Source organism: Microcaecilia unicolor, chromosome 3, assembly GCF_901765095.1.
Source record: "Microcaecilia unicolor chromosome 3, aMicUni1.1, whole genome shotgun sequence".
In the NCBI taxonomy this organism is placed as follows: Eukaryota; Metazoa; Chordata; class Amphibia; order Gymnophiona; family Siphonopidae; genus Microcaecilia; species Microcaecilia unicolor.
In genome coordinates this window covers 328681654-328705178 of record NC_044033.1, presented here as the reverse complement: position 1 = coordinate 328705178, position 23525 = coordinate 328681654, and the positions used below count along the sequence as shown (strand labels likewise).

General features: G+C 47.0%; 1 protein-coding gene across 3 annotated transcripts in view; it reads right to left on the bottom strand.

The window, feature by feature from the left end:
* WTAP (WT1 associated protein) overlaps window positions 1-23525 on the bottom strand; it is a 220861-nt gene that overhangs the window by 112989 nt on the left and 84347 nt on the right. For all 3 annotated transcript variants that reach the window (XM_030198401.1, XM_030198399.1, XM_030198400.1), the window contains exon 4: window positions 20368-20426. In XM_030198401.1, the coding sequence (XP_030054261.1) occupies window positions 20368-20426 (59 nt within the window). The remainder of the gene's footprint in view (window positions 1-20367; window positions 20427-23525) is intronic.

Below are 23525 nucleotides of genomic sequence, written 5' to 3'. Positions count from 1 at the left end.
GACTCCACAAACAAGTCTCTCACCGGGGCACTGAATTCCAATTGGTAACCTTCTCTGATCAGGTCCAAGACCCACTGATCTGAGGTAATCTTGGTCCACTCCTCGAGAAAGAGGGAAAGGCGTCCTCCTACAGCTGTAAAGGAGGAGAGGACCGGCGTCCCATCATTGTGGAGGACGGCCCTGAACTCCTGGCCTTGAGCCTGCCGCTGCGGAGCGTTTGTCCGAGCGAAAGGAGTTCCTCTGCTGAAAGCGGGCACGTTGAGTAAACCCAGCAGAGCGCCCCGGGCGATACCTTCGAGCTTCACGGAAGCGAGGTCTGGAGGAGGGGGGAACCACTTGACCCTTGGAAGAAGGCCGCGGCCTAGCCTCAGGTAACTGCTGGGGTTTAACATTCCCCAGGTCTAACAATCTTCTCCAACCCCTCTCCAAATAACAGAAGGCCCCGAAAGGGCAACTTCACCAGCCTTTGCTTAGAGGCCATGTCAGCCGCCCAATACCATAGCCATAGTAGGCGGCGGGCGGACACCGCCACAGACATCTGTTTAGCCGAAGCTCTGACCAAATCATAAGAGGGCGTCAGCTAAAAATGACAAGGCCTACTCCACGCGCGGTGCAACCTCGGCGAGGGACTCCACGCGCGGTGCAACCTCGGCGAGGGACTCCACACCATCCACGGGCTGTTCCACTGCCTGTTGTAACCAAGAGAGGCAGGCTCGAGCAGCATAAGAACTGCAAACAGACGCCCTTAAGGCTAGGTCCGAAATCTCAAAGGACCGTTTTAGCGCTGATTCCAGCCGTCGGTCCTGAATGTCCTTCAGCGCGACCCCTCCCTCTACTGGGAGGGTGGTCTTTTTTGTCACCGCCGTGACTAAGGCATCCACTTTAGGCAACCCAAAACGGGCCAAGTGCTCCTCACTCAGAGGGTAAAGATGCCCCATCGCCCTGGCCACTTTCAAGGGCACCTCGGGGTCAGCCCATTGAGCAGAAATAAGCTCTTGGATGGAGTCATGCAAAGGAAAGGCACAAGCAGGTTTCTTAGTACTCGCCATCCTCGGATTGCCAGAGGAGGCCTTGCCTTGAACAGGGTCATCAATAGAGAGGGCCTGTAAGGCATCAGACATAAGTGCTGGCAGCTCATCGCGGTGGAAAACCCAAACCGCAGTGGGATCATCCAGATCCAGTGGCAAACCGGCTCCTTACTCTGGCTCCTCAGACCATGAAGGCCTGCCAGATACCTCAGAGTCCCCACAGCCCGACCATGGGGGAGAAAAGAGGGGAAGAAGCCATTCTCCGACGGGGAATTTACCCGTCTATGCTTAGCGTGCATCCAACGCTCAGGGGCATCCACGTCTGGCATCAGCCCCGGGCCACCATCAGTCGGAGGGGAACCAGATAGCAACACAGTATTAGACACCTGCGGCAGAGCTCTTTTCAGCATGAAGGCTTTATGTAAAATAAGCACAAACTCGAGGGAGAAAAACTCACCCTGACCTCCCGTCTCCGAAGTAGGAGCCACGGGGAATGGAGCTACTCTGGTAGCCTCGGCCCAAGGCGCCCCTCTGCTCTCAGACTCCTCCACAACCGCGGGGGTCGAGCTATGCGGCGCTTCCAAGATGGTGCCACCTGCCAGCTCCATCGAGCGGGAAGAATCACCGCTCGCCATGCTTATACTGGCTCTACCGTCTAAACAGCATGTTTTACAGAGCCCCGCTGCTGATCTGCGCTTGCCACAATGGGAACAGCGCTTAACTCCCTCAGTAGCCATCGCCGAAAAATGGCGGAATAGAATTCAAAATGGCAGACTCGCACCAAAATCACCCTGATCGGAATGCCATCCGCGGGCCCTCCCCGTAGGAACTGAGTACCGCTCTTACCTCAAAGGACCGAGTCTATGAGCTCTGGTCACGCTGCACAGTCAGGAAAAGCCTCAGAAATAGCAGCGCTGAAAAGCGCGGGTTTTTTTTGTTTAATGCTGTGAGGAAAGTTGGAGGCAAACAGCTATAGAGGCACTCCGGAGGCAGAAGAGGTTGGGAAAGGGCGAACCTATTTGCCTGCATCCACACAGGGGGAAGGGTAAGGCAGGGAAAGGCCAAATCGATGTGCCTTTAAAGTGGGCTCCACTTAGCCACAACACCCCTGCTACAACTGGCAAAAGCACAGGAGCCACCCCAGACAGAATCTTCAAGGAGCTGAACAAGCTGCGTCCAACCCTGCTGGGAGATAGAGAAATACTGAGAGGCAGATGGAGCTAACCGTCCTAGAGGCACTATGGTTTTCAGTGTTCTCTATCTCCCCCTGCTGGTAGGTGGACACAACCCATTCGTAATGGATTCATCTGCTGCTGATGACAAGGAAGTGGAGATTTTTGATATTACTACTAGGAGGTCAGGGGGGATGTGTCGGACCAACTTCCGATTAGGGGTAATGTGCATTTTGTACCAGGGAACGATAATGCAAGTTTCACTCGATGGGTTGCAAAAGGGCTCATACTACTACAGCATGTGTTGGATGAAGACGGTAGATTGAAATCATGGGAGGTTGTCCTGGGATCTGGGAAGGTAGAGCAGAGAGACATGATGGCCTATATGCAAATGCAACACTATATACCCTCATTGAAGAGAAATGCCCTGACTCCATCTTTGGGTGTGAAGATAGGAGTTTTTTGATAAATTTAGGGAGGGAGGCCTTTCGATATAAGGATTACATAAGACTATACAACTGAACTCCCAGGGGGGGGGACATTTACGGACCTTATTCTACGGTGGACTAAAGAAGTGGGAAGAGATATAGAGCCATTAAAATTAATAAAGAGAATTCCTGAGATCTCGGTCAATGCTACACAGCGGGAGTGCCAATTCCGAATTATACATAGGGCGTTTTTCACCCAGGAACAGTTGTTTAAGACAGGGGAGTGTATGATACATACCTGTCTCCAAGGACAGCAGGCTGATTGTTCTCACGACTGGGTTGACGTCCACGGCAGCCCCCACCAACCAGAAGAAAACTTCGTGGAAGGTCCCGCATGCAGGGCACGCCCACCGCGCATGCGCGGCCGTCTTCCCGCCCGTGCGCGACCGTTCCCGTTCCCGTTCAGTTGAATGACAAGCAAAGGAATGAGGAAAAAACGCAACTCCAAAGGGGAGGAGGGAGGGTGGGTGAGAACAATCAGCCTGCTGTCCTCGGAGAACACCTGCTACAGGTATGTATCATACGCTTTCTCCGAGGACAAGCAGGCTGCTTGTTCTCACGACTGGGGTATCCCTAGTTCTCAGGCTCACTCAAAACAAGAACCCAGGTCAATTGAACCTCGCAACGGCGAGGGCATAACAGAAATTGACCTACGAAGAACAACTAACAGAGTGCAGCCTGACCAGAATAAAAACGGGTCCTGGAGGGTGGAGTTAGATTCAAACCCCAAAAAGATTCTGCAGCACCGACTGCCCAAATCGACTGTCGCGTCGGGTATCCTGCTGAAGGCAGTAATGTGATGTGAATGTGTGGACAGATGACCACGTCGCAGCTTTGCAAATCTCTTCAATAGTGGCTGACTTCAAGTGGGCCACCGACGCTGCCATGGCTCTAACACTATGAGCCGTGACATGACCCTCAAGAGTCAGCCCAGCCTGGCTAAAGTGAAGGAAATGCAATCTGCTAGCCAATTGGAGATGGTGCGTTTCCCGACAGCGACCCCCTTCCTATTGGGGCCAAAAGAAATAAAGAATTGGGCGGACTGTCTGTGGGGCTGTGTCCGCTCCAGATAGAAGGCCAACGCTCGCTTGCAGTCCAATGTGTGCAACTGACGTTCAGCAGGGCGGGTATATGGTCTGGGAAAGAATGTTGGCAAGACAATTGACTGGTTAAGATGGAACTCCGACACCACCTTTGGCAGGAACTTAGGGTGAGTGCGGAGGACTACTCTGTTATGATGAAATTTAGTATACGGAGCATGGGCTACCAGGGCTTGAAGCTCACTGACTTTACGAGCTGAAGTAACTGCCACCAAGAAAATGACCTCCCAGGTCAAGTACTTCAGATGGCATGAACTCAGTGGCTCAAAAGGAGGTTTCATCAGCTGGGTGAGGATGACGTTGAGATCCCATGACATTGCAGGAGGCTTGACAGGGAGCTTTGACAAAAGCAAGCCTCTCATGAATCGAACGACTAAAGGCTCTCCAGAGATGGCTTTACCCTCTACACGATAATGGTAAGCACTAATAGCACTAAGGTGATTCCTTACTGAGTTGGTCTTGAGACCAGACTCTGATAAGTGCAGAAGGTATTCAAGCAAGTTCTGTGCAGGACAAGAACGAGGTTCTAGGGCCTTGCTCTCACACCAAACGACAAACCTCCTCCACTTAAAAAAGTAACTCTTTTTAGTGGAGTCCTTTCTAGAGGCAAGCAAGACATGGGAGACTCCCTCAGACAGACCCAATGAAGCAAAATCTACGCCCTCAACATCCAGGCCGTGAGAGCCAGAGACTGAAGGTTAGGGTGCAGAAGCACTCCGTCGTTCTGCGAAATGAGAGTCAGAAAACGCTCCAATTGCCACGGTTCTTTGGAGGACAACTCCAGAAGAGGGAACCAGATCTGACGGGGCCAAAAGGGCGCGATCAGAATCATGGTGCTGCGGTCTTGCTTGAGCTTCAGTAAGGTCTTCCCCACCAAAGGTATGGGAGGATAAGCATACAGGAGGCCGTTCCCCCAATGGAGGAGAAAGGCATCCGACGCCAGTCTGCCGTGTGCCTGTAGTCTGGAACAGAACAGAGGCAGCTTGTGATTGGTCTGAGAGGCGAAAAGGTCCACCAAGGGGGTGCCTCACTCTCGGAAGATCTTGCGTACCACTCTGGAATGGAGCGACCACTCGTGCGGTTGCATGACTCTGCTCAGTCTGTCGGCCAGACTGTTGTTTACGCCCGCCAGGTATGTGGCTTGGAGAAGCATGCCAAACTGGCAGGCCCAACGCCACATCCTGACGGCTTCCTGACACAGAGGGCGAGATCCGGTGCACCCCTGCTTGTTGATGTAATACATTGCAACCTGATTGTCTGTCCGAATTTTGATGATCTGGTAAGACAGCCGATCCCTGAAGGCCTTCAGCGCGTTCCAGATCGCTCAGAGCTCCAGGAGGTTGATCTGAAGATCCTGTTCCTGGAGGGACCACACCCCCTGGGTGTGGAGCCCATCGACATGAGCTCCCCACCCCAGGCGAGATGCATCCGTCGTGAGCACCTTCGTGGGTTGCGGAATTTGGAATGGACGTCCCAGGGTCAAATTGGTCCGATTTGTCCACCAGTGCAGCAAAGCGCGGCAACTGATGGACAGGCGGATGACATTGTCTAGATTCCCGGTGGCTTGGAATCCGAGAATTCAGCAGAGCTCCTATGAATTCCAGAGATTGGACTGGCTGGCGATGGGACATCCGCCAGCTGCTGCTGGGTGCGGTTGTCCAGGTCAGAGGCACGCAGCCAGGAGAGTCTGCGCATCACTATACCTTGGGCCGCAGCTCGAGATGCCACATCACAGGTGTCATAGATACCCCTGGACAGGAACTTTCTGCACGCCTTCAGCTGCCTGACCACCTCCTGAAAAGGCCTGGACTGCTCCGGAGGGAGCTTGTCGACCAGGTTCGCCAGTTGCCGCACATTATTCCGCATGTGGATGCTCGTGTAGAGCTGGTATGATTGGATGCGGGTCACGAACATGGAACATTGGTAGGCCTTCCTCCCAAACGAGTCCAGAGTGCGAGACTCCCGCCCAGGGGGCGCCGAGGTGGTATCCCTCGAACTCCGTGCTCTCATGAGAGCAGAGTCCACGACCGCCGAGTCATGAGGCAATTGAGGCCGCATCAACTCTGGGTCTGAGTGGATTCTGTATTGGGACTCCGCTTTCTTGGGGATGGTGGGATTAGATAGTGGCTTCAACCAGTTCCGAAGCAGTGTCTCCTTAAGGACATTGTGCAACGGCACCGTGGAAGACTCTCTAGGTGGTGATGGATAGTCGAGGACTTCGAGCATCTCTGCCCTCGGCTCATCCACAGTAACCACGGGGAAGGGAATGCTGATAAGACATGTCTCTGACGAAGGAGGCAAAGGAGAGGCTCTCAGGGGGCGAGAGCTTCCTCTCCGGTGAAGGAGTGGGGTCGGAGGGAAGGCCCACAGACTCCTCTGAGGAGAAATATCTGGGGTCCTCCTCCTCCTCCCCCCACGAGGCCTCCTCCCAGTGTCGGACATGAGCTCTCTCAGCTCAGACCTCAACCAGGCCCGTCTCGACTGCGAGGAACCACGTCCTCGATGATGGCGTCGAGCGGTGGACTCCCGTGCCGGCGGGGACAAAGCTCCCTCCATCGACGTCGACGGGGACTGCACCTGAGTGGCGGTCGACACCAGTGCCGCAAGCGGTATCGGCGTCGGAGGCCTCAGCATCGGGCCAGAGCCCAACGGCGCCTCCATCAACAGCGCCGGGGGCGGAAGCACCCCCAGTGCAGGTACAGCCTGGCGCATCAGCCCTTCCAGGATCCCGGGAAGGATGGCTCGGAGGCACTTGTCAAGGCCCGCTGTCGGGAAAGGCAGAGGGGCCGGTGTGGGTGCCGGGGCCGGAAGCTGCTCGGATCCAGGAGACGGTACCGCGATACCCGCGGACCCACGCAGCGACACCTCTTCGACCGAGGGGGAACGCTCCTCCCGGCACCGCCGCTTCCTGGGTGTCGAGTTGTCCCTCGATGTCCCGGAGCTGCCAGTGTGTGCCGTGGGCGACCGATGACGGTGCTTCTTGGCTTTCTTGCGATGTCTGTCATCGGCGCTCCGCGGAAGAGACGAGGAGGAGGAGGACGAGGTGGAGCCCCCCCCGGCCTCGAGGTATCGGATCTGACAGGGTTCGGTCCCGATGGCCCTGAGAAGCGGGAGTGGCCGGGGCAGACTGCCCGCGCGGCCGCTCACCACCGCCGTCGCCGGCAGGCCGGCCAAAGGTACCTGTGCTCCTGGGGTCGATGCCCATAGTCGGCGCCGACGCCGTCGACATCGGTACCAGCACCGCACACCCGGCCGTCGACACCGATGCCGTCGAGGTCGACGTCGAAGGGCCGGTGCAAGTTCCAAAAAGACGGCCCCGCAGAACTTGGCTCGCCACCTGCGTCCGCTTCCTTAAGCCGAGACACAAGGTGCATGTCTTGGAATTATGCTCCGGGCCGAGGCACTGGAGGCACCAAGCGTATCATCGGTCCGCGAGATCTGCCGGCCGCATCGACCACACTTCTTGAATCCGCTCGGGACCTTCGAGGACATCGACTGAAAAATCGCGTTGGCGAAGTCAAAATTGTCGATGGTGGCAGTGAAAAGCACCCCCAAAAAAGAAAAACGACCGCAGGGCCACAAGGCTGCGACGACGTGCCCTCGCGACTAGGAATGACGAGGAAAATTTTCGGTTTTTTTTTTTAAGGAAAAATAAACGCAAACGCGTACATGAGAAAGAAAAAAAACCCGTGGGCTAGGCTGCAATCCGGTTTCCGGGGCTGACTAAGAGAGAGATGTGAACACGTCTCTCTCCAGCGTGGAAAGGAAAAAAACTGAGCGGGAACAGTCGTGCATGGGCGGGAAGATGGCCACGCATGCGCGGTGGGCGTGCGGGACCGCCCGCAAAGTTTTCTTCCGGTTGGTGGGGGCTGCTGTGGACGTCAACCCAGTCGTGAGAACAAGCAGCCTGCTTGTCCTCGGAGAATGATAGATACGCTGGTGTGTCAAAAATGCAAGCAGGGATTGAATTCCTTTTTTCACTCATTGTGGGAATGCTGTAAGACCCAGGCCTTTTGGAAGGAGGTATTTAGGTATCTGGAGAAATTAACAGGATGCGTAATATCAATCTCCCCGACGGCAGTATTGTTAGACTACTATGAAGATTATCACTTAAACAATAGATTGTATACTTTGCTTGTCAGGAAGGCGGGGATCCTGGGGAAGAAAGTGATGAACTCCGGTTGAGAATTGAAGGGGAAGGGTGGGGATGCTCCGTTGCAGTCAAGGGAGAAGTTAGACAAGCAAACATGTTTTGGGAATTATTGGTCGGTGGACCCCTTCTTACCCCCCCCCCCTTTTCTTTTTTTTCTCTCTCTCTGTCTCGAGACGATTTGATGAGTAGTGGGAGGAGGGGAGAGGTGGGTGGGTTAGCAAAAGAATTAAGGGACAAAATGGGATAAGGGAGTTTAACTGATATTTAGGGTGGTTACACTGCATATGTTGGATAATTCAGGGAATGGCTGGTTTGGGGGAGGGAGCTATATGAGATAGGAGATATATGACAAAGCCATGTTACTATAAACACTGGAAAAACACTGTTGAGAGGGAGGGGTGGGGAGGGGGGGAAGGGGGGGTTAATGTTTGGAAATGTTTGATGATCCAACCACTGAATGACATGTATACAGATGGTTTTGTTTACACAATAGTGTTGTATTGCATATTGAAAATGATAATTGTTGTATGAGAGGACTCATCAATAAAAATTGTTGAAACAAAAAAAAGAATTGGTTATTGGACAGAAAACAGTGCTGCAAGGATTTGTACTAGGACTGGTGCTATTTAACATTTATTAATGGTCTGAAAAACGGAACAAGTGAGGTGATTAAATTTGCAGATGAGACAAAATTATTCAAAGTTGTGAAAACTGTAGAAAGACCTTAGGAAACTGGAAGACTGGGTATCCAAACGGCAAATTTAACGTGCACAAAGGCAAAGTGATGCACACTGGGAAGAATAATCCAAATCATAGTTACCTGATGCTAGGGTCCCACCTTAGGAGCTAGCACTCAAGAAAAAGATCTAGGTGTCACTGTAGACAATATGCTGAAATCTTCTACCTAATGTGTAGTGGCGGCCAAAAAAAAGCAAACAAGACGCTAGGAATTATTAGGACAGGGATGCAAAATAAGACCAAGAATAATAAAATGCATCTGATTCGTTCCATAGTGCAACTTCACCCTGAGCACTGTGTTCAATTCATATCTCAAAAAAGATATAGCAGAATTAGAAAAGGTTCAAAGAAGAGCAACCAAAATGATAAAGATGTACTGCTCATAATGGCTCCGAGATCCTTTTCCTCAAATAAAGGAATATATTATTAGCATTGCTAACATTCAAGTTGGAAGATGAATATTTTTTATTTTAAATTTCTATTCATAATGTATACTAGTCCATGACAATCCTTAGAGCAGACATAACCCGAGCATCAAATATATTTCATATAACTATGGATGTGGAGGGGCATAATCGAACGGGCGCCCGAGTTTTCATGAGGGCGCCCCCGCAAGACGGCTCCATGAAGGGGCAGGAAAACCACTATTATCGAAACAAGATGGGCGTCCATCTTTCGTTTCGATAATACGGTTGGGGATGCCCAAATCTCAACATTTAGGTCGACCTTAGAGATGGTTGACCTTAGAGATGGTCGTCCCCGGTTTTCGTCCTTAATGGAAACTGAGGACGCCCATCTCAAAAACGACCAAATCCAAGCCATTTGGTCGTGGGAGGAGCCAGCATTCGTAGTGCACTGGTCCCCCTCACATGCCAGGACACCAACTGGGCACCCTAGTGGGCACTGCAGTGCACTTCACAAATTGCTCCCAGGTGCATAGCTCCCTTACCTTGGGTGCTGAGCACCCCAAAACCCACTCCCCACAACTGTACACCACTACCATAGCCCTAAGGGGTGAAGGGGGGCACCTACATGTGGGTACGGTGGATTTCGGGTGGCTTTTGAAGGGCTCACATTTACCAGCACAAGTGTAACAGGTTGGGGGGGGGGGATGGGCCTGGGTCCGCCTGCCTGAAGTGCACTGCAGTACCCACTAAAACTGCTCCAGGGACCTGCATATTGCTGTCATGGAGCTGGGTATGACATTTGAGGCTGGCAAAAAAATTAAAAAAATTTTTTTGGGTGGGCGGGGGTTGGTGACTACTGGGGGAGTAAGGGAAGATCATCCCCGATTCCCTCCGGTGGTCATCTAGTCAGTTCGGGCACCTTTTGAGGCTTGGTCGTGAAAAAAAATGGACCAAGTAAAGTCGACCAAATGCTCATCAGGGTCGCCCTTCTTTTTTCCATTATCGTCCGAGGACGCCCATCTCTTAAGCAAGCCCCAGTCCCGCCTTCGCTACGCCTCCGACATGCCCCCGTGAACTTTGGTCATCCCCGCAATGGACTGAAGTTGAGGGCACCCAAAATCGGCTTTCAATTATGCCGATTTGGGCGACCCTGAGAGAAGGACGCCCATCTTCCGATTTGTGTCGGAAGATGGGCGCCCTTCTCTTTCGAAAATGCTGATAGTGACTGCAAAACATATCTGGGTTTTTCACACCATTTACTAACTTTGTAAGAAAAACTCATTTCAACCAGTATTAATGCACTATTCAAATATGGCAAGGAAAGCAAAATGATGGCTCTAAGCAACAGCTTCCTTAAGATCTTTTGGCCTAAGTTTGTCATAACATATTTCTATTTATTTATTTTCAAATCCAAGTAATTAAAGTTAAATAAAAACAACAAAATCAAGCATACATAAAAAAGCCAGATTTTTAAAAAATATTTAATTTTCAAGCTTGCTGTCGCACCTAAAAGCCCACAGTGTGCCCATGACTTAATGTACATCATCTCTGAATAAGTTTCATACTGCTGTATAGAATCCATTTACACAAACCTGCGTTAACCTGCTTCTTTTCAGACTAGAGGCATGCAAGCATGGTTTAGGGGGCATCTATTAAGCACAAGATGCCAGAATAGAACAATTCAAGGTCAATAAAGGGGCAAGAAACAGGGGGGGGGGAGAGGGAGATGTAATGGGAAAGAAAAAAAAGGCCATGAGAAAAGAGGAGCACAGTGGAAGGATGAAGAACAGTGACTACAGAAATAAATGAGTAAATGAAGAGAACAATTCCCTTAAGCCTATAACAACGGGGAAAGGGAAATGGGACTTGATATACCGCCTTTCTGAGGTTTTTGCAACTACATTCAAAGCGGTTTACATATATTCAGGTACTTATTTTGTACCAGGGGCAATGGAGCGTTAAGCGACTTGCCCAGAGTCACAAGGAGCTGCAGTGAGAATCAAACTCAGTTCCTCAGGATCAAAGTCCACTGCACTAACTACTAGGATACTCCTCCAAACAGCAGTTACCTGCAAAAAGACAATTTCTTAAACATACAGTGTACTTATTTTAAACTGATTTTCTAAATAAAGTAGGCTTATTAGATCTAAAGGTATATGTGTCCCTGTATTACACCCTTACCCATCCCTGACCCAATAACTTTTGTAATTAGTATCCTGACATGGAGTCCAAAAAGATCCTGAAAAAGGGGTTTTTGTGGTGTTGTTTTGTAAGAATCCACGCAGATTACAAATGGACTGCTTGCAATAAAATGTTTCCCAATAATAGTGTGCACTCTTCTTTAAAAAATGGATACTGTGTGTAAAGAGTGCACTCTTATTAAAGTGTAGGCACTCTTTCCCAATAACACTCTCATACTGCACACCCTTGAAGTGAGCCCTCTTTATACAATGAACATGCCTGACAACATTCATTCCAGACCCCCCCCCCCAAAAAAAAAAAAAAAAAACTTGGGGGGGGGGGGGGGGGGGGGGGAATGCAAAAATTTTGGCTGCCCATTTTCAGAGCAGACATATGTATATGCCTGTATGCAACCCAAAAACTAGGCTCCATTAGATCTGCACTGAACATTTTATTTTTATATGGATCAATGTTTCTTGTAAAGCCAATAAATTTTTCCTCTCGTCACAAAAGGTTGTTATAAATTTGTGGTTTATAAAATGAATGCAACATGTACTACTTAAGGAAAAAAAACCAAACTAAAATCATTAGTATTGAAAAACTATTTCAATTATATCCTTCAGAACACTTTTCAGTAGGAGCAGCAGAAATGTCTTGTGTCAGTAGCCATTTGTTTTAAACAGATTCTATGGTAGCTAAATTTGCTGCTAAATCTGCTCAGAACCAGAGAACAATTTACATACTTACAATTTTTATGGAAAAACACCCAGCCATCTGTCTCAAGCTGATTTAGCACTGATATAAAGAATGAGCATTACTTAACACCTATTTAACAAACGCTGAACTTTTAGCAATGGAAGACTATGGACAGGTCAAGGTGGGCAGCATTTTTGAACAGTATATTAAGCAACCTTTCCCCTTCATCAGCACAGCAGAATAGTGAAAGGTAATCAAATCCATCTGACAATTATAAAATCATCAAGTAGCTACAATGATATGGTTTTCAGTATCTAAATTAGTAAAGGGAACATATGCCATAATATGTTTCCTCTATTTAATAACTAGTAAAAAAAGGCCCGTTTCTGTAGGCAAGGAAACGGGCCTTAGGCAGGCAATTCCCCCCCCCCCCCCCGTGCTACGGCCCCCTCGACCCCCCCTTCCGTGAACCTGTCGTACCCCCCCCCCCCCCGTGCCAGCGAAAACTGCCGCCACCGCCGCTGTTGTGCTACCTTCCCTTCCCATAGGTTCTTCAATCATCTTCTTAGAAAGTTTAACTCCGTGGGGGGATCGACTGGTACGCGGGCGGGGGTGGGTTTCGAGGGGGCCAAAGCATGGGGGGGGGGGGGGGGGTGACAGCTGATTCCGAGGCAGTAGGAGGATCAGCTGTGTTGACGTCAGTGACGTCCGTGCATGTCTGCCTCGCAGACCACTTGCAGCCAGGGATCCACGGTCCCAAGCATAGAACGTTGGAGGTGAGAATTATTATATAGGATATGTCAGTACACTTTACACTGGTTGATTTCAACTTCTTGGTTACAACAATTTCCAAAGTGGGCTGCATGGCAGCTTGGTGGCTCTTTAAATCTACCACTGGCACAGAAATATTGTATGAGCAGCCATAGTGGTGAGCAAGGAACTTTGTCATCTGCACTGTTGCGCTCACTCCCAGATGGACTATACAGATTCTCAGCAGGAGTGCAGCCAATAGACAGCCAAGAAGGTGGGAGCAGCACACAAAGGATTATTCTCAAAAGGTCACTGAAATTTGGGCACCAGGATGATGTGCACTAAAGGGTCCTTTTACCAAGATGCGGTGAAAAAAGCTCTCAGACACATGGCCATGCAGCAAGAGAACTCTTTTATTGAATGGCCATGCGGCGGGAAGCCCTTACCACCACCCATTGAGGTGGCAATACAGGCCCATGCGCTAACCAGGCAGCCCCCGGTGATGCCTGATTACTGCCGGGTTATTGCTAGGCTAGCCATTTCCGGGGGTTTCTTTTTCCCCCAGAAATGGTGCACGCTCAGAGCGAGACTACTGCTGGCAGCCGCGTTCATTCGGTGGTAGAACTGGAACAGTGAGCGGTAAGCCACGTTGGGCTTACCACCACTTTGTAAAAGGGCCCCTAACTGTGAATTCTACAATAGCAGTTGCATGCAAAAGGAGAAATTAGATCTTACCTGCTAATTTGCTTTCCTTTAGTCCCTCCGGACCGGACCAGGATTGGACTGATGGGTTGTGCTCGCCTACCAGCAGGTGGAGACTGAGAAAAAACTCTGACTCTAGAGAGCCAATAGGAGCCCTGGCCATGTGACCTTAGCCTCAGTATTTGAATAACAAAGCAGGAAAGAAAGAAAGACCTTCTGTGCCGTATGGAATCCTAGCAGCCACAAAGCACTCGGCAATGCCAAGTATCAGAGCTCACCAGCAACTCTCACCAGAGAAGTGGTATGGCCCGATATGTATTACAGCTCACCAGCAACTCTCACTAGAGAAGTGGTATGGCTCACTTGTACTATAGCTCACCAGCAACTCTCACCAGAGAAGCGATATGGCTCACATGTAATATAGCTCACCAGCAACTCTCCCCAGAGAAGTGGTATGGCTCATGTATAATATAGCTCACCCGCAACTCTCACCAGAGAAGCGATATGGCTCACATGTAATATAGCTCACCAGCAACTCTCCCCAGAGAAGTGGTATGGCTCACGTATAATATAGCTCACCCGCAACTCTCACCAGAGAAGTGGTATGGCTCACTTGTCTTATAGCTCACCAGCAACTCTCACCAGAGAAGTGGTATGGCCCACTTAAGATTTTATATATATTCCATCAACTGAGCTTACCAGCAACTCTCACCAGAAAAGTGGTAAATCATATTTAAGGTTTTATAGATATTTCAGCAACTGAGCTCAGCCACAACTCTCACCAGAGAAGTGGTATGGCATATTTAAGGTTTTATAGATAGATTCCAGCAATTGAGCTCACCAGCAACCACCAGAGAAGTGGTATAGACCACGTAAAGTTCTGTATATATATAGTATTGTTCCACGAATCGTAAAGGAATGAATACACTTCCTACTGAATACACCTACTTAATAAAAGAAGCTAAAGAGTAGAGAGAACATGGGAGGGGCCTGGTCCGGTCCGGAGGGACTAAAGGAAAGCAAATTAGCAGGTAAGATCTAATTTCTCCTTCCTTAGTGTCCCTCCGGACCGGACCAGGATTGGACTGATGGGAAGTACCAAAGCAGTAATCTGAAGGGAGGGACCTTATGAAAACTGCAGAGAAATGTTCATGCTGCATAGGCCACCTGGCGACAACTAACATGTAGTGTGTCCCAATGAGCAAAATAAAATGAAACTAGGACTAAGTTGCCAACTTACCAATGTGCACCGAGAGCACCAAAAATCGCCGTAGTAAGAATAGAGCCCGCTTCTGAAGTTGTGGAATATGTTGTAATACGCTGTGGAACTGCCCTCTCAGCGAGAAGAGAAATAGACATTCTCATTTCCTTGATCCTTCGCGATATAGCGGGTTAGAAACAATGAAAAACTTTTAAGCCTACTGGCTAGAAGGACAAAACCAATAAGAAAAAACCGATTGGGAAAGGTGAAAACTTTAAACTACAGCAGACCGAAAAGAAGTTACCAACCGTAGAAGTATTCCACACATAGATCTACTTGCTGCAATGGCTACTGGGAAACACTGCTTGAAGAGGAAAACTTTATAGAAAAAGTTATGGCTACTAGAAAACAGAACTTTAAGAGTCTGTTCACCTAGTTCACCTAGCTGGTGGACGAAGCGGGAGGTACAGGTGCAGGACTCCTTTAAGAAACCGCTTTGACAGTGGATACTGCATAAGCGTGCGGTTGTCAACAGTATCATGCATCACTGATAGAGCTGCCAAATGAACTCTAATGGATGAGTAAGACAGACAAGATTTCGCAAGATGCAGAAGATATTCCAAAACATGCAAAATGGATACTGTTTGTGGAATGAAGTGGCGAGAGGAGTACCACAGAGTGAACCGTCGCCACTTTGATTCATAGGACTTTAATGTAGATTTCTGTCTGGAAGCAATTAAAACTTGAAGTACTTCCTGCGAAAATATCAAAGATGTTGCAGACCCAGTAACCACGCCATAAGTTTGAGTGACTGGGGGTCCGGATGTAGAAGGGTGCCTTGGTTCTGCGTAAACACCTAGTGAGATGATGGAAGAAACGCATAAAGAAGGTTGAAAAACCCCTGCTGGACGTTGGCATCTGTCCCTGTCTCCGTCAAGACTGTTGCTGAACGGAAGAAGCAAGAAATGTTCGTGAGCCTGAAGGCAAAAAGAGATAGCCCTGAAGTGTCGCAGTGAGGAAGTAAGGCTGAAAAAATGAGAGTCCATTCACCTAAACGCAGGGTGACACAACTAAGAAAAAATGAGTACAAACTCAAGAGTATACTCTTAACTCCTCCTTGGTGGATGACATAACCCATTGCCATGGCAAGGACCAACATAGCTCTCTCCGCCTTGTTTGTCAGTAGGGAAAACAAAATTCACCCGAAGGTAAAACGAATTGCTGAGGTCCCCCAGAAAAAAAATATATACAAACAAGCTTCTGCCAAAAAGTGTACTGCACGAAGCATCCCAATGACAGAACTAAGGTTCTTGAGATAACTAGATGACACTTAAATAGCGCGATTGATGACCCTGAGATTCGCAATAGGATGAAGGAAAATTCCTTCTTGGGCATTAGAAAGTAAAATTGCATTCTGCAGAATAGAGCGAGGAAATGGCCGAAGGCCCAAGGTCACCAAGAAAAATATAAACTGGGATGTTTGCAGAGGAGACAAAAGACTGTGCGCCAACCTGACTAAACAAAGAGAAAATCAGAGATATCTGATGAGAGATCAAATGAGAGATCAAATGAGAGGCCTGGCTACAATCACCACCCAACCTAGAGACTGTAAGAAATGCAACACCCGGTGCGTGACCTGAGAACTCTGCTGATAAGACTTTCTCCAATTAGGCAGTCATCTAGGTAAGAATGAAATGACCCTAAGAGCGCAATGAACATCCTCTTAGATCTATAAAAGAACGGAAAAGAGAGTACTGCTGAAAATGACCGGTTAATGCATAAGCAAAAAACTAGCCATTCTCTGGATCCTGAGGAGAAGAGGAAGGGTGACCAAGGACACCAGTTAAATAGGGCTACAAACTCCAACCCTATCTCTATGGCGTTCCATAGTTGGGTAAGTTCTGAATATAGAAAGTTCTGAATATAGGAGTCCACCAGCTATGGTAGTACGCTCCGGACAGAAAAAAATTGTCCCAGTATGAACGTCTGATTCACCGGCCTGTAATTTCTTGGATCTCCCTAATCCACATACCACTAATCCACGTACCACGGTCATGCGTCCTTCCTCACTGAGATGTAGATTGTAAGCTCCTTTGAGCAGGGAACGTCCTTCTTTGTTAATTTGTACAGCGCTGCGTAACCCTAGTAGCGCTCTAGAAATGTTAAGAAGTAGTAGTAGTAGTACCAGACTCACACCCAATAGATATGAATGTTGAGCTTGTTTCAGGTTAAAACACCGAACCTAGGCCCAGGGTCCCCGGTGTTCCTAGTGGTGAACAGCCATGGCAAATATTGTATGCGTTAGTTTGCAGAATTACTGCAAAGCCTTGCTTTTGGAGCAGAGATTTCTGTTCGATACTCTCGTGAGAGGTTTTTTTTTTTTTTTTTTAATGCTGTTCTGGCTGTAGAAAGGTGGACATTTGAGCTTCCCCAGAATGGCAAAACTTATGTACCTATGCCCATTAGATATGAATGCTGGACTTGATGGACTTTAGGCCTTACCCAGCATAACCATACTTATGTACCTATGGTATAAATACACAGGAAGTGAGTGAATCCCCTTCCAATTGAAAGAACACTCTGGAGTGAAGGCGCATAGAATGAAAATGAAAAAGGACAAACTTGGAAATTACCTGTAACGAAAAAAGTGAAGTTGTGCCACAGCCACTTGGTGAAGGCAGTGTAGACAAGACTGTATCTGAATTCAAGAAAGCTTGATATAACATCAGGTCTCTAAGGAAGAGGAAGAGATAGCAGATGGTATGTATAGGCATACTGGACCAGACCAGGATGTTTATAATCTGCCAATGCTGAACTGATAGAGTAGAGACAAACACGAGTAGATGGTTTGAGGACCGTCCACTATCTTTAAGTGAAAGGATGACTTTATTCTCTAAGTGACCATATGTCCTGTAAAAACCAGAAGAAAGCTAAAATGAAATATGAGAGGCTTCAAGGCAGTTGGAAAAGAAGGGAAGACATGAATAAAGCATGCCTGCTAAGGCAGCTGAGTGACTGGGAGCTTGGTAGACAGGACTGTCCCTCAGAGAATATGAAAGAGCTGATATATCCCCATGGCATCTGAACAATATACTGTATGCCTCTAGAGAAGGCTTCTTAAAGTCGGAAAAAGCAAAACACTGTATAACACTACAGCCATTGAGAGTGTCTGTTAAGTTCTTAAAACACTATATAACATCATAGGCATGGAGTAAAATGCTTGAAAGGAACTAAGATATTATGGTCAGAATTGCAAAGTACCAATCAATTGACTCTTAGACAATGTAGTCCTATTCACCAGGGAATGAGAAAGACAGAAATTTACTCTATGCCTATAGAGAAAGTTTCTAAAGTTGTTAAAACACTGTATAATACTACAGCTATTGAGGAAAATGCTTGAAATGAATTATGATATTATGATAAGATGTAGATTTTCCACCAGGCAATGAAAAATGACTGAGCACCAGAAAAAACTAGTGTTAACAGCCCCGTGATACATAGAAATTTAAAAGAAGAAAAGCTTGTTATATATCCATATATGAAAGGAGCCCCCTTTCAACCAAATATTGCCTGCTGATGTGAAGAGCATTTTAGAATACGCCGTTCAGCACATACAAAAGTGTACACATCTTGGAGCCGAACTGCTCTATGAACTGCAGCCTTACCTTCAGCAGAGAGATCCCCGACTGATAAGATGGAGGGAGGGAGAAACAAAATGGCCGCCGTTCGCGCCACTGGCCCTGTGGCGATCGTCGACAGCGCGCCCGACACCTCCGAACAAGCGGAGCCCAGTGGAACGGCGAAGAAACAACAGCCGGCGAAAAAGGCCCCGAAAAAACTGGAGGCAGCACCGGACCCGAAGAAACCTTGAAGGGAGAGCAAAATTTACACGTTCCGGCTGCGTGAACTGCGCGACGCTGACCGACAGCAGCTATTTGAACTTTTAAGCCATATCGGAAAAAACAGGTGGCTGCGCTTACGCGGTTCGCACCTTTCTTTTTTTTTTTTTTTTTCATTTGTTTAAACTGCCGCCGCCAAAACGCAAGAAAATGGAGGAAATTAAATCTGATGAGAAAAATCGCTGTTTAAAGTCACAGATACTGAATTATTTTCTTCTGTTTTTTTTTTTTTTTTTTATAACCCCTCAATCATAATAAAACACTGGAGCTGCCTGCTCGTTAGAAGTCTGGGGAAAGAAAGGCTGCTTCTTTGAATTTCCTTTTATTTGATTTAATTCTTTTAAAGCAGCTACCTGTTAAAAGTGGCTGCCTCTCCCAAAGACGGTACACCTTTCCAGAGAAAGGGACGGCCCTTCCCTGCTAAGCCAGGGAGATGGGGAGGAAGGGGGGTGGACTCGAGACACCCGAGTTTAACACCCCCGAGGCTGTCAAAGAAAGAAGAGAAAGGAAACCCTGTCAAGCCTCTAAATAAGATTCCAGGCACAGAAAAATTATCACAAATATCTGTAATATCTAAAGAGAAAAGGAGAGAGACTAATGGGCTCACTTCCTACCTGCTGGGAGACTGAGAAAATACTGAGGCTAAGGTCACATGGCCAGGGCTCCTATTGGCTCTCTAGAGTCAGAGTTTTTTCTCAGTCTCCACCTGCTGGTAGGCGAGCACAACCCATCAGTCCAATCCTGGTCCGGTCCGGAGGGACGCTAAGGAAGTCTGCATTTATGCTTCTAACTTTAGGTATATCCGTTTATGCCATCTCAATGGCTGGTGTAAGTGCTCACACCTAACTGTAGGCAGTTAGGTGCATAAATGCTAGTATTCTACAAATTGTACAAGTAACTGCTTGACCCACCCATGCCCTCTTAGGTTTATGCCTCCCTCAAAGTTACACTTTGTGGAATTTGAGCACGCAACTTACAGAATAGCAACTAAGGGCAATTACGTGTGTTAACTGCTAACTGGTGCTAATTAAAGTCAATTACAGTCTATTGCTCGCTAACACCAATTACCAGCTCATTAAGATCGGCACACAACTGGCCTTATTCTATAACTTGTGTGCCCAAATTTGAGCATGCAACTTTCTAAAATTAGAAAGTGCTTTCTGCTCTCCCTAGTAAAATCAATCAAAATACTGATTGCAATCAAGATGAGAGAAAGAACAATGGTAAGAAATGGAAGAGTAAATCTGCAGAAGAAATAAAAAAAGGAGAGTATGGAGAGGAGTGAGAAGGGGGAAGGGGAAATGATATAACAAAGGAGATAGCCATAAACAGAAAGAACAAGTGTCCCTCCACTCAGTTTCCCATAAACTGATCAGCTCATGTCTTAAGTGAAAAGTAGAAATACTGTAGGTCTAAGTATTAGATTACATTTTTTTAAAACTTATTTTGTGTAAGAAGGTCTGTTAAGACAGCAGTGGAACCTAAAGAGAAAAGGTGGATAAATGACAAGAAAGGTTAAACGGGAAAAAGAAAGGGGTTATCACACCATTCTTTGTTATGGATAATATTTTTATATTGTATTACAACTAATATCATCACATGAAAGTTCAAATTAAAAGCATATCCCATGTTACCAGTTAAGCGCAAATGATAGTCTAACCCTTTCTGATCCTGAAGTCATTTACACTATATAATTTCAACATTGTAGCTTAAAAAAAAACCCCATCTATGCTCACAGGGTGACATAGAAACTAAAGTTCCTGAGAGTTCAAAAGAATAATTACAAATGTAACTGTGATAAGAATAGACTGATACTTTAAACTATATACTTACAGTTAAACTATATACTTACAGTTAAGATCTGTATACTTGCTCTCCAAAGCTTGTACATATGCTTCATATTGCTTCCACCTATTGTTAAAATAAGCATTTATGTAGCTTAATGAGTTAAATACACAAAAATATATGAAACACACTGTGATACAACACAGCAGAAATCTGAAGAGCCACATCATGTTACAAGTAACAAAGAATGACAAACTGCATTTACCAAGAATGACACCCAAAGCATCACATATTGATCATGTTTTTAAAAGTAAAAGACTGAAACAATAGAAGAATGTGGTTTCACAAGCTATTGATAGGTGTAGGTGTATATAATATAATAGCAGTTTATTCCTACTGTCTATCCCTGAGCTCTAACAAATAGCTCTTCATCAGTAATATATGCACCATGATCGGCTGCAAAGTCTAGTATCAATTCAGGAACTCACTGTAAATCACTAAAAAGATTCACTCTGGTTCTGATACAATCTCTGACAGAATGGGAGAGGAGATTTCTGCCTGTATGATTTAGGCACTGTATGTTATATATTTGGCTGTTCTAGAAGACCATGGTTTTCCCAGTTTAGAGGAATTAATAAATCTATGAAAGCTTATTTTGGTACATATACATATGGGGTAAAGCAAACCCTTATGTGACTGTTTTCTCTCCAGAAACTGATCCAGTATGACTCGCCTTTTTTAAATTTAACACTCTATTCTGCATAAAACAGCTTCCCCCCCCCCCCCCTCCCCAACCACCCAAAGTGCGCATTTGAAAAAGCAAACAATCTCTTTTTCCCCCCCACCAAAAAAAAAAAAAAAAATTAAGCCTAGATACAGTGAAGATACTTACCTGTAGCAGGTATTCTCCAAGGACAGAAAGCCTTATCATCACAATTGCACGACACCAACTGCATCGTCCAGTCCTGGACTTATAACAAGCTTAAGTAGAGCTTTGTAGAGCACGAGACACGCTCCAGAGTGCCTTACCTGCCCACCATGAGAATGCGGTCACCTTAGTTATATACTATAGCAAAAAAGGTAAAAATAATTAAGGAGACAACTCCTAGGGGAGGTGGGAGGGATTGTGAAAATATAAGGCCTGCTGTCCTTGGAGAACACCTGCTAAAGGTAAGTATCTTCGCTTTCTCCAAGGACAAGGCGGCCTATTTATTCTCACAATCGGGGAATCCCTAGCATTCAGGCTCACCTAAAACAAAAAAACATTGGTCAACTGGGTCTCTCAATGGCGAGGACAAAGAGATCAACCTGAAACCATATACATACTGCAGTAATGAGATGTGAATGTGTGGATTGAAGGCCACGTCGCAGCCTTGCAAATTTCTTCAATGGAGGCTGACCGCAAGTGGACTACCGACACAGCCATGGCACTGACATTATTTATTTTTGTTACATTTGTACCCCGCGCTTTCCCACTCATGGCAGGCTCAATGCGGCTTACATATTGTATACAGGTACTTATTTGTACCTGGGCCAATGGAGGGTTAAGTGACTTGCCCTGAGTCACAAGGAGCTGCCTGTGCCGGGAATCGAACTCAGTTCCTCAGTTCCCCAGGACCAAAGTCCACCACCCTAACCACTAGGCCACTCTTCCACTCCATGACATGACCCTCCAGGGTCAGCCCAGCCTGGGCATAAGTGAAGGAAATGCAATCTGTCAGCCAATTAGAGCTGGTGCGTTTCCTGATTGCAACCCCTATCCTGTTGGGATCAAAAGAAATAAAAAGTTGGGCGGACTGTCCGCGCCATGTTAATAGGCCAATGCTCTGTTGCAATGAAAGGTATGCAAGGTGATCGCGCCAGGATGGGCATGAGATCAGGGAAAGAATGTTGGCAAAATTGACTGATTCAGATGGAACTCTGACATCACCTTTGGCAAGAACTTAGGGTGCATGCGGAGGACTACTCTGTTGTGATGGAACTTAGTATAAGGTGCATCCACTACTAAGACCTGAAGCTCACTGACTCTATGAGCTGACATAACAGCCACCAAGAAAATAACCTTCCAGGTCAAGTACTTCAGATGGCAGGAAGTCAGTGGCTCAAAAGGAGCTTTCATCAGCTGGGTGAAAATGACGTTGAGGTTCCACGACACTGGAGCACGTCTGAAAGGGGGCTCTGACAAAAGCAAACCTCTCACGAATTGAACTAGAGGCTGTCCAGAGATGGGCTTAACTTCTACACCATAAGCACTAATTTTACTGAGGTGAATCCTACAAGACATATGGGAGGGTAGGCATACAGCAAATCTGTCTCCCAATGCAGGAGGAAGGAATCTGACGCAGGCTGCCGTGGACCTGAAGCCTGGAACAGAACTGATGGCTTTTGTAATTGATGTGAGTGGGGAAAAGATTCAAGAAAGGGGTGCCCTCGCTTGGAAGACCTTGCAGACAACAGTAATGCTGAGAGACCATTTGTGTGGTTGCCTAACCCTGCTCAGTCTGTCGGCCAGGCTGCTGTTTTTGCCCCAGTAAGTGGCTCACAGGTACATGCCATGTTGGCGAGCCCAATGCCACATCCAAACTGCCTCCTGATACAGAGGGCATTATCCAATGCCCTCCTGCTTCTTGGTGTAATACATGGCAACCTGATTGTTTGAATAAGCACTAATTCAAACAACAAATACAATGGCTTATCTTCCACAACAGCAAGTAGAACTCATTCAATCCATCATTTTCAATCTTCTTCAAAAGCATTACACTACAGAAATGACATCTTATGACCTTATTGGGCCACATGGCTGCAACAATTCAAATGATTCCCATAGCCAGACTTCACACGCGGACTCTCCAATGGCATCTCAAAACCAACTGGTCACAGCAAGAACAACCTCTTTCACATATTTCCCTCAGGACATAAAACGATCTTGATCAATACTTTCCAGTATCGTCTTTAAAATCACATCATTCTAATTCAATCAAGTAGAAATGTTTTACATAAACAAGCAAGGCAGCACAGGATTCAAAACTCTTTGTCAAGAGACTCTTCAAATTTGGACCTTAGCACTTCAGATTAATTCATTTATCATTGCCAAATACCTTCTAGGCATTCAGAACAATACTGCAGACAAGCTAATTCTTCAGATGCAACTTCAAAAGTGGTCCTTAAAGACCACAATTACACTTGACCTCTTCCTCAAATGAGGGACACCAACATTAGCTCTTT